The sequence below is a fragment of the Lacerta agilis genome, chromosome 15 (assembly GCF_009819535.1).
Source record: "Lacerta agilis isolate rLacAgi1 chromosome 15, rLacAgi1.pri, whole genome shotgun sequence".
In the NCBI taxonomy this organism is placed as follows: Eukaryota; Metazoa; Chordata; class Lepidosauria; order Squamata; family Lacertidae; genus Lacerta; species Lacerta agilis.
Window position 1 is genome coordinate 30,731,946 of NC_046326.1, and position 12,040 is coordinate 30,743,985.

General features: G+C 49.3%; 1 protein-coding gene across 1 annotated transcript in view; it reads left to right on the forward strand.

Annotated features, from left to right (window-relative positions):
- Nucleotides 1-10,082: 10,082 nt before the first annotated feature.
- Nucleotides 10,083-12,040, forward strand: part of SRRM3 (serine/arginine repetitive matrix 3) — a 55,015-nt gene continuing 53,057 nt past the window's right edge. The window contains 2 exon segments of the mRNA XM_033172105.1: nucleotides 10,083-10,196; nucleotides 10,199-10,244. Of these exon segments, the coding sequence (XP_033027996.1) occupies nucleotides 10,106-10,196; nucleotides 10,199-10,244 (137 nt within the window). The 5' untranslated portion in view covers nucleotides 10,083-10,105.

A 12,040-nucleotide genomic window follows, 5' to 3' on the forward strand; every position in this document is an offset into this window, starting at 1 on the left:
CCATGAACAAAGATACAGAATGTTAGGTCCTTAATGTTGGGTTGATTCAAAGGGGTGCATTCATTTCAACCTGTTCACGCAGACCTATAAATGCAACCTTTTAAACACAGGATCATAGAATAGAATCATAGAGTCGAGTTTGAGATTGAGGTTGAATCCTGACAAGACAGAAGTACTGTTTTGGGGGGACAGGAGGCGGGCGGGTGTGGGGGACTCCCTGGTCCTGAACGGGGTAATTGTGCCCCTGAAGGACCAGGTGCGTAGCCTGGGAGTCATTTTGGACTCACAGCTGTCCATGGAAGCGCAGGTTAATTCTGTGTCCAGGGCAGCTGTCTACCAGCTCCATCTGGTACGCAGGCTGAGACCCTACCTGCCCGCAGACTGTCTTGCCAGAGTGGTGCATGCTCTGGTTATCTCCTGCTTGGACTACTGCAATGCGCTCTATGTGGGGCTACCTTTGAAGGTGGCCCGGAAACTGTAATTAATCCAGAATGCGGCAGCTAGACTGGTGACTGGGAGTGGCCGCCGGTCCTGAGAGATCTGCATTGGCTCCCAGTACGTTTCCAAGCACAATTCAAAGTGTTGGTGTTGACCTTTAAAGCCCTAAACGGCCTCGGTCCTGTATACCTGAAGGAGCGTCTCCACCCCCACCGTTCAGCCCGGACACTGAGATCCAGCGCCGAGGGCCTTCTGGCGGTTCCCTCACTGCGAGAAGCAAAGCTACAGGGAACCAGGCAGAGGGCCTTCTCGGTAGTGGTGTCCGCCCTGTGGAATGCCCTCCCATCAGGGGTCAGAGAGATAAACAACTACCTGTCATTTAGAAAATACCTGAAGGCAGCCCTGTTTAGGGAAGTTTTTAATTTGTGACTTTGTATTGTATTTTAATATTTGTTGGAGGCCGCCCAGAGTGGCCGGGGAGACCCAGCCAGATAGGCAGGGTATAAATAATATATTATTATTATTATTATTATTATTATTATTATTATTATTATTATTATGTTGGATGGGGCCTCAAATGTTCTTCCTGTTGTTGTTGTTCTGCTACTAATAATAATTGCATTTATAGCTCACCCCCCCCCCGAAGCTCAAAGAAGCTGACATGGGGCTCCCACCCCTCCTCATTTAATCCCCACAACAACCCTGTGAAGTAGTTTAGGCTTGAGAGGCCGTGACTGGCCCAAGGTCACCAGTGAGCTTCATGTTCAAGTGGAGGGATTTGAACCATGGTCTCCCAGGTCCTAGTCTGACACTCTCACCACTACACCACACAGGCTCTCTAAGAAGCTGCCTTATATCAACCAGACCACTGGTCCATCTAGCTCAGTATTGTCTGCACTGACTGGCAGCAGCTTGCTATGGTTTCAGCCCTACCCAGAGTTTCCAGGGATTTAGCCTGGGGTCATCTGATGCAGATAAGGTGCTCTACCACTAAGCTATGGGCCATTTCCCTAAGAATAAATCAAGATGCCAGTCCTCATGGTTCTGATGTAAATAGGAATGCAGGAAGCTTTCTTATACTGAGTCAGGTTTTGGTCTCTCTAGCTCAGTATTGTCTTGAGAGCCAGCGTGGTGTAGTGGTTAAGAGCGGTGGACTCATAATCTGGAGAATCGGGTTCGCTTCCCTGCTCCTCCACATGCAGCTGCCAGGTGACCTTGGGCTAGTCACACTTCTCTGAAGTCTCTCAGCCTCACTCACCTTACAGAGTGTTTGTTGTGGGGGAGGAAGGGAAAGGAGATTGTTAGCCGCTTTGGGACTCCTTAATGGGAGTGAAAGGTAGGATATCAAGTCCAAACTCTTCTTCTCCTCTTCCTCAGTGGTAATGGCTCTCTAGGGTTTTAGGCAGGGGAACATTTCTGTCCTGACCTGGAGATATACCTGGGATTGAACCCTGGGACCCTCTGCATGAAAACCACTAAGACATGTGGACCTTCTCATAGGAAGCTGCCGTATACTGAGCCGAATCCAATTAATCTAACTCTGCAACATTCATTCATTCATTCATTCATTCATTTATACACACACAAAGAGAGAGATGTATCTATAGGCTGCCTTTTAGCCCCACTAAACAAAGGAAAACAATAATGAAGTCAAGTTAAACCCAAGCAGCCACATTACTCTTTTTTAAAAAGCATAAAACAATCGAGAATCAGACAGCATTATTAACACATTTTCTAAGAGAGATTTTTTTTTTAGTCCCTGTCCATAAATATGCAATCCAGAGAAAGGACAGGAAAGAGGAAATTAAGCTGAGGAGAGCCTTCACATTCAGAGGCAGTCTACCTTTATACTGCCCTTATCACCCTTATTTCAAGATGAGGAAGCTGTGGCCCTGCAGGTATCGTTGGACTCTTAACTCCCAGCAGCCCTGATCATCTGGTTTGCTGGCTGAGGCTGGCATTGGTAGGGGTGAGAAACACCAGAGATGATGAGGATGAGGATGATGGTACTAAGCAGAGGTTGCATTGGCAATCAGTCAGGGATGCTTTAAAAGCTGCGCTTCCTGCATTGCATGGGGTTGGAATAGATGACCCTTGGGGTCCCTCCCAACTCTACAATTCTATGAGTCTATGATTATTCATAAATTTATTTATTTCCCACCCTTAACCACAAGGTCCCGGGGTGGGTTGCAGCATTAAAACACAGTATTGGAAACAATTCAAAACAACTTAAAACCACAAAACAAGGCGGGTCCTAAAAAACATACATCTCAAGTGTCAAACGACCATGGTAAAGAAGTACAACGTCAGCATTCTCCAAAAACTGTATAATGGAGATGCCCAAATGCAGGGCTGGCGCATCCATTTAGGCGAACTAGGCAATTGCCTAGGGCGCCAAAATGGAGGGGGCGCTGGCCAAGCTTGGGTGGGACGGGCTAGCTAGTCCCGTCTCGTCCATTGGGATGGTGGCATGGTGCGCCAGGGCACCACCCCCCCAGGGGCGCCCCGCGAGCCCGCCGGCATACCGGGCGCCCCCTCCCCAACCCGCCCTCACGGGCGGGTGGGCGAGCTGATGCTTGCGCACCGGCAGCACAGCCGCTGCCGCCTATTCTGCTACCGGGTGGGCTGCGAGCCGGCCGCCCAGCCCCGTCTTCAAGCGCAGCAAGCGGGGGGAGCCGCGTGGCCCCGCCGGCGGCCTCCCCCTGCCCTCACAGGCGGCCGGGTGCTTGCCACGGCGACAGATGTGCCTGAAACGGAGAGGTGCTGCTTGCCCCCTACAGCACCCCCCTGGCTCCCGCTAAAGCAGGCTTTGGCGGGGCGGGCGGGCGGCGGGGCGGGCAAGCAGCAGCTTCTCCGCTACAGCGGAGAAACTGCCTACTGCCTCTCCACCACCCCCACCTCCCGCTAAAGCAGGCTTTGGCTGGGGGGGGTGTCACCAGAAGGTGGTTCGCCTAGGGCGCACGAAGCCCTAGCGCTGGTCCTGTCCAAATGCACTTCTGTAGGGAGAGAGTTCCACATCTTAGGGGCTGCCACAGAGAAGGCCCTCTCCTCTTGGGCCACCCCTCGCTTGAGGGTGGAGGAAAATTGTCTATAGGGAAGGAGGCAACCTTTCAGATATTTCAAAATGTTCCCCAATGACCCCCCACAAAATGGGTGGAATGGAAGATCCGAGGGTTTTTGAAGCTAAATTAAGTATTTGTATAGTAGGATTAAAATAATCATATTGTGCTATCAACGTAGTTTGATCAAAGTAATGCCAAAAACTGGCAGGGTCCTTAGCCCCAAGGAGCCTAAAATTTGTGCTTAATTGGTGGGAGGGAGCAACTGAGGAGGGAAGGGGGAGAAGGTGGAGAAAGAGGTGGTCAAATGCAGATAGACTGTAGGCAATGAGGACCACCCATACCTGGGCCAGGGGAAGGAGTCAACAAGCCCATGGGGGAGGAGGAACTAGACAAGTGAGCTGGGGAGAGCCAGCTCCAGGAGTGATGAGGAAGCATCATCTTGGTTGCCGGGGGTAACCAGGATTCAGTGGGTTGGGGCACATAGGCCTGGTTTCCATGGTGACAGGGGCACAGATGCCTTCTACCTTTAGGCCCAGCAGAAGTGAGAGCCGTGGGTGACATCCACACCGCACAGTATTATCTTCCCAGAGCTACAGTTCCCAGACCTAGAGTTCCCAGCTCCTCGTGGGAGGAACCATGTGCTTTAAATATGTGTTAAAGGGTGTGGATGTGACCTTTAGGGATCTCAAGTGAGTCGTGAACATCGTCCAAAAGGAAACAGGCGGTCAAAATCTATTTTAGGGCTGTGGGGACAGACATTGAGCAACTTCAGCCTACAGGCAAATGAAAACACATTAAACTCCCTCGCTTCTCACCAACCAGTACGCTTGGCAGTTTACCTGGGTTTGTAGCAACAACAGGTGGAATGTAAACCAGTACATCTTCTAGGATCACTTGGAAGAGCCAGCATGGTGTAATAGTTAGTTTGGGATTTTTGACCTGGTAGACTGGGTCCGAATTCCCCTCCTGGCCATGAAGCTCACTGGGTGACCCTGGGACAGCCGCTGCCTCTCAATATAGACCAGCGTTTCCCAAACTTACAATAGCTGCAAACCCTTTTTGAGAGTGCAGTCTTATGGCGTACCCCACTTCTTGCACAAAGGTGGTTTTTTTTGGGGGGGTAGTTTTAATAATATTATTTTATCTATAATAAAGTAAAATTTGGAAAAGGTGTTGCATACCTTTTGAAACCCTTTCATATACCCCCGGGTATGTTTCCCACACTTTGGGAAACACAGCCTAAGGTGAAATAAAAATGCATACATTCATGGAGATAATATAGAGAATTTGCATTAAATTAGAGGGAATCGATTGTTAGAGAAAACTGCATACAAAAATGTACATATTAGGAGAAATTCACACTGAAGGTCTGATGAATTTTCATGAGAACTTGTGTTTTTGTTTTAAATCACAACTGATGTGGAGAATTGAATATTGCAAAATAAATAAAAATGAGAAGCCTAGAGGACCCAAAATAGTGCCCCTCCTTCCCTGTCAAACACCAAAAGCAAACCAAACACAATGCTGCTTTAAGACACACACACACACACACACACACAGTATATATATTCATTGTTGGGCACCAAAAATCAATGGGCGTCCATTACAAATGTGAGCTGCTGAATGAAGATCCAGTAAATGTGCAAACATTCAGAGAATACCCTAGTGAACAGTCAAGGTCAACCTTTGCAGAGGAGAATGCAAGGGGATGGGGACGTATTACGACTTCGAGAAGAGGGCGTCTGTTTCAAGCACATTTTCAGGCTTGCCTGAGTGAGACGGCGGTTTTCCCCACAGACTCCGTGTTCCACCTCTCCTCCAGTAATTCCTGCACAATCATTCTATCTCCTGCCGAATCCACCTCCGTTAAGTGGCTGATTGCTTAATTATAAGCCTCTATTCTGCCCTCATTCCCTTCTGTCCTCGCTAGCAGCCGGCAACCGTCTCTAGTCAATTCCACGGCAACAGGGTTAGACAGCTGTATTTATATTTCTGCTTGGTGTTTGAGCGCTCCTTCAGAATAGCTGAAAAGCACTCCAGGGCTGTGTTTGTGCACAAATGCCCACTGCCGGTAATATGCCACTGACGTGGGCGGAATTGCCAATGGAGGCACGAGGCAGTCCCTTGAAGGGGAGCGAGGATCTCATTCAGCCTGAGGACCGTATTCCAACTAGGGAGGAGGAGGAGGCTACTCCAAATATCCCATAGAATTGAAGAGTTGGAAGGGACCTCGAGGTCATCTAGTCCTGGAATGCAGGACAGAAGCCCTGACAGATGGCCACCCGTCCAAACCTCTGGTTAAACACTCCTAACCCTCAGAAAGTTCTTCCTAATGGGCCAGCTCACTTCATGGGCCAACTTTGCTGGGTCATGTCACAGGGGGTGGATCCTGGCAATGGAGGTTAATTGGGAGAAGGGAGCAGAGGAGAGCAAGGCCCACCATTCACCCACTCAATGTGTCTATGCTGCTAATTGCAACCAGAACCTGCCAGGTGAAGCTTGCGAGTTGCATGCAGATTTCTTATTAACATTTTAGAATTATTATAAAGGGACTCTCGCCCACCTGGAGATTCCAGCCCTCCCGCTGCCACCTGCAGGGGGCCAGGCAAACTTGGAGACGGTCAGGTCAGACCTGGAGCTCCACACAACCCTATTAGTAGGGTAGTGCTGCATTTGCCTTAGCAGAACAGCCTCCACTGCTAAACTGGTCCAGCTATAAAGGCTTCCTGTTTGGGCTTAGAACTTGCCTACACCAGTCTCTTTGCTTGGCTGCATTCACACAGCAGTTTATTCCATCTACCTGTTTATTTCTGACATATATTTGCGCTTTCACTCCACAGAAAAGTGACTCGGTAATATAGCAGAATACCGGCGCAAGTTTATCGCTGCTTCCAGAAACAATCCGTTTGCAAATAGCATGGGAATGAATGCTAAACCTGGGCTATACTGCTACATATTCCCGGAACTGGCTTTTAAGTTGTGTGAAAACACAAACACAATGCAGACACTAACAGGTACAGAAACAGAATAAATCGCTCGTAGGAAAATAGGACCTTTTTTACACTGAGTCAGACCAACTTGAGGACATCCAACGAAGGTCGGAAGAATTCAGGAGACAGATAAAAGAAAGGACTTCTTCGTGGCAGCATACAGTAGTTGAAACTATGGAACTCACCCCTCCAGGAGACAATGAGGGCAGCCAACTTGGATGCCTTTAAAAGAGGACTGGGCAAATTCATGGAGCTGATGGCTACTGTTGTTGTGTTCAGTCGTTCAGTCGTGTCCGACTCTTCGTGACCCCATGGACACAGGAAGCAGCGCAGGCACGCCTATCCTTCACTGCCTCTCGCAGTTTGGCCAAAACTCATGTTAGTAGCTTCGAGAACACTGTCCAACCATCTCATCCTCGTCGTCCCCTTTCTTGTGCCCTCCATCTTTCCCAACATCAGGGTCTTTTCCAGGGAGTCTTCTCTTCTCTGAGGTGGCCAAAGTACTGGAGCCTCAACTTCAGGATCTGTCCTTCTAGTGAGCACTCAGGCTGATTTCTTTGAGAATGGATAGGTTTGATCTTCTTGCAGTCCACGGGACTCTCAAGAGTCTCCTCCAGCACCATAATTCAAAAGCATCAATCTTCTGCGATCAGCCTCTTTATGGTCCAGCTCTCACTTCCATACATTATACTGTGAAAACCATAGCTTTAACTATACGGACCTTGTCGGCAGGGTGATGTCTCGGCTTTTTAAGCGACTGTCTAGGTTTGTCATTGCTTTTCTCCCAAGAAGCAGGCGTTTCTAATTTCGTGACTGCTGTCACCATCTGCAGTGATCATGGAACCCAAGAAAGTGAAATCTCTCACTGCCTCCATTTCTTCCCCTTCTATTTGCCAGGAGGTGATGGGGACCAGTGGCCATGATCTTAGTTTTTTTGATGTTGAGCTTCAGCCATATTTTGCGCTCTCCTCTTTCACCCTCATTAAAAGGTTCTTTATTCCTCCTCACTTTCTGCCATCAAGGTGGTATCATCAGCATATCTGAGGTTGTTGATATTTTTTCCGGCAATCTTAATTCCGGTTTGGGATTCATCCAGTCCAGCCTTTCGCATGATGAATTCTGCATATAAGTTAAAAGCAGGGAGACATATACAGCCTTTTCGTACTCCTTTCCCAATTTTGAACCAATCAGTTGTTCCATATCCAGTTCTAACTGTAGCTTCTTGTCCCACATGAGCTAAGTTCTGCCTCTACAGCCAGAGGCAGCGATGCTTCGGAACACCCATTGCTAGAAACTGCAGGAGGGGAGAATGTGCTTGTGCTCGAATCCTGCTTCTGGGTTTTGCTTGTGCTTGAATCCTGCTTCTGGGTTTCCCTTTGCAGCATCTGGCAGATTTAGGGCAGCGTGGCCGGTTCCCCCACACCGGGCGTTGAGCCGAGGGGTGCTGCAGGGCGCCACAACTATGATGTAGTGCATGCGCAGAACGGAAGGTGCTGGGTTTGGCTCTGCTGAAATTTGAAAGGCCAAAGTCCACTCCTGCACCTGGTTGGCCGGTGTGAGAACAGGATGCTGGACTAGATGGGTCATTGGTCTGATCCAGCAGGGCTCTTCCTATGTTCAACTGAATCATTTATCTCAGTATCATCCACACTGATCAGTAGTGGCTCTCCAGGACGCCCAGGCAGCCATTTTCTTAGCCTTACCTGGAGATGCTTTGCAAAGCAGATGCTCTATCCCTGAGCTAAGCCCTTCCTTCCTCTTGCCAAGCCGACCCTGTCAAAAGCTACCAATCTGCAGGGAAGTGTGTGTGTTGGGGGGGGCGAGAGAGCTATGGAGCAATGTTCTAGATTAAAAATAGAACCGGGGTGTAGTGGTGGTGGTAGTTATAGTCTCAGATCCTCTTTCCCTTGCAAGCCACACACTGTTTGGGTCGCTCCTTTCCAGCCTAATTGGTTGTTTTCATCGCGTTCAAAGCCGCCAGTCCCTCTGGTGCATACGATTATTTATTGGGCATTTCTTCTCTCTCTCTCTCTCTCTCTCTCTCTCTCTCTCTCTCTCTCTCTCCCGCACCCCAGTGCTGCCGCCAATACTTTTGCACGCAGGAAGATGGAGCTGGCAAATTAGCATCTTGATTGTGCAAAGGCAGAAGAGGGGAAATGAGGCAACTTGTTTCTGCAGTCCAGAGTGGGGTGTGTGTGTGCGCGCATGCCATGCATGAGGAAGATACAAGCAATTACGCTGCCCCTAATAAGGGGCTCATCAAACGCCAGGGCAACTTGGGGTATCCCAGCTGCTTGCACTTTCAAGCCAGGACTGGCATTAAATATTCTGATATCTGGACAGGAATCCTGATCAAAGGTCTGGGAATGGAGGAGAAAACACACACACACACACACACACACACACAACACACCAGCCTAATTTCCCTCTGATTAGAGCTGCTCCAATTCCACAAGTCCTTTAATCAGCAATGAGGTGGCTGGCCCACTGCAGTGGGAGACTGCCGCCAATCCAGCCTGCAGAGTAAGAGCTGAGCAAGTGGTGGAAGGATTGGGAACCTCAGACTAGCAGCCTCAGGGCCCAGTAGAACCTCAGTGGAGCCTCAGGTCTCAATGGGGCCTCAGTAGACCCTCAGGCTTTGGTGGAGGCTCAATGGAACCTCAGGCCTCAATGGAGCCTCAAGTTTCAGTGGAGCCTTGGTGGAGCTTTGGGTCTCAATGGAGCCCTCAGAGAACCCACAGGCTGTGGTGGAGCCTCAATGGACTTTCAGGCCTCAATGGAGCCTCAGGTTTCAGTGGAGCCTCAGTCTCAATGGGTCTCAGTGGATGCTCAGGCTTTGGTGGAGCGATGCCTCAAGGAGAACTGTCGCATGCCTCAATGGAGCCTCAGCTTCAGGAGCTTGGTGGAAGCTTTGGGTCTCAATGGAGCCCTCAGAGGACCCTCAGGATTTGGTGGAGTCTCAGTGGAACCTCGGCCTCAGTGGAGCTTGGGGATCTCAGGCCTCAATGGGGCATCAGTAGAACCCTAGCTCCCAGTGTTGAAGTTGGGTTATTTTATGCTCCGGGCTGAATGGGCTTGTGAAAGGCGGGGGAGGAACCTCAGGACCCAAGTGCCACATGGTCCTCTAGGCTTTTCTGTCTGGCCCTGGGGCTCTATATCACACACCTTCTTCTCCAGATGTTTCCCTGTTATTTATTCACCTCACTGTACCTCTCCTTTTAGCCAAAAGGCTCTCGGAGTGGCTTATGAAAGCAATCCAGACACGCCATGCCACAGGCTCACAATCTAAAAAAAAGGACAAATCACAAGAAAAAGGAGGAGGAGGGGAAAGTGAACCTCCTGAGAAACTTCACTGGTCCCTGGCTTGCTGCTCTCCCAGAGCCTCTGAGTAGAGGAACCTGGCCTTTCACTTAGCTCCTGCTGTGTTTTCAGGATGCAGAATAAACATGTTTTTTCTTTCTTTTCTTTCTCCCTTTCCTCAATCTCAACAGGGTTACAGAAGGCCCCCCTCCCCCCAAAAATACACACCCAGCATTCAGGCTCTCTACAACAACGGTGCCAGATGCCTTCCCACAGGAGCCTCCCACGGTTCCCCCAGGCAGGGGCCTCGGGCACATGGCACAGCCAGAGGACGAGGTGAGGCTGGTGAGAGGCCGGTTTGGTGAAGAGGCTCACCGGGAGATCCTGGACCACGAGAGGAAGCGGCGGTGGAGCTGAAATGCATGGAGTTGCAGGAGATGATGGAGGAGCAAGGGTGAGCTCAGCATTCATTTACTATGCATTGACTACTACTACTACTATTACCACTACTTTATATCCATCTTTCCTCCATGGAGCTCAAAGTTGTGTGTATAGTTTCCTCATTTATCCTCCTAAAGCCCGGTGAGGTAGGCTAGGCTAAGAGTGAGCACCTGGCCCAAAGTAACCGTGAGCTTCATGGCTGGGTGGGGATTTGAACCCTGGTCTCTATCAGGTCCTGGTTCAGAACTCTAACCATATATTACTGCTAGCTGCTGCTGCTACTACTACTACTGGGTGTTGTTGTTGTTGTTTCTATTATTGACTTAGTATAGAACATTTGAAACCTCTAATGTTTTGAAAACCCTCTAATATAAAAGCAAACAATATCTCAGAACAAAAATACAACCCAAGACCGGTAAAACAGCAGCACAAAAGAAATATAAGTTTGATCATTCTAACATTGCGTCAACACCAGTGCTGGAGATGTGCATCTGACCCACATTTGCACACATTCAGTGCACAGCTCTGAGATGACTGAATCATTCTGCTAGGTCAGGACATGCTCGTTCTGAATATGGAGGCCGCCCAGAGGCTGGGGGGACCCAGCCAGAGTGGGCAGGGTACAAATAAATTATTATTATTATTATTATTATTATTATTATTATTATATTATTATTGGCTACATAGTAAGGTAAAGGGACCCTGACCATTAGGTCCAGTTGTTGTGACGACTCTGGAGTTGCGTGTGCTCATCTCACTTACTGGCCGAGGGAGCCAGCGTACAGCTTTGGTCATGTGGCCAGCATGACTAAGCCGCTTCTGGCGAACCAGAGCATCGCACAGAAACGCCGTTTTACCTTCTCATCATAGCAGTACCTATTGATCTACTTGCCTGACGTGCTTTGAACTGCTAGGTTGGCAGGAGCAGGGATCGAGCAACAGGAGCTCACCCCGTTGCGGGGATTTGAACCGCTGACCTTCTGATCAGCAAGCCCTAGGCTCTGTGGTTTAACCCACAGTGCCCCCTGCGTCCCTATGGGCTACATAGGAGAGAGTATAAAACCACCAGTCTCTGCTTGTCTTGTCTCCTTCTGGCTTGCAGTTCCAGGGGAGGCCAAGTGGGCACCAGGCCAGTTGGCAAGGACCAGACCCCGGAGGGCTCTGGAATCCTGTGCTTGCTGGGACTTGCTGGGGACTTGCAACTGCCCCAGTGACATGCTGAGGCCCTTTGAGGGCTGGCCAGCCTGAACCTCTTAGTCACCCTACCTGCTCTGAGGAGTTGACTGCTCTTTTGCCATGTTCTGTAATGGCTAGTTTCTGCCGTGCGGAGGTGATGAATTGGAGAAATGTCTTCTCAGTTGGAGGAGTCCTGATAGGGCAACATCTTCTGGCCTGGATGGTGAGTTTGGTGCAGTGTGATCAGAGCTGCCAAGAGCGAGTTCAGGCCCTGGTAAACATTTTTGGGGGGCCTCTCAACAAGGGCCGACCGGTTAAAAATCTTTACACAAAATAAAATAAACGTGCAGTCTTATTTTTGTTAATAAGAAATATGATAATATTTGCACCTGTTGACAATATTGCGACCCCAATGACTAATATCAATAATCTAAGCACCAGCATGTTCATTGCTGAACTAATCACAGTGGTTTTATGTGTATCACACAACCTACAAACATGATTGCGTGTAACAAGTTGAGGCTGAGCTGTCATACTGTCAATGCGCAGGAGCGAATATTCGTAGAGACTCGGAAATACTCAGAAATGTTCGGCTCACGGCACAAGTTCGCAAGCTGCTGTTCAGAGCTGTAC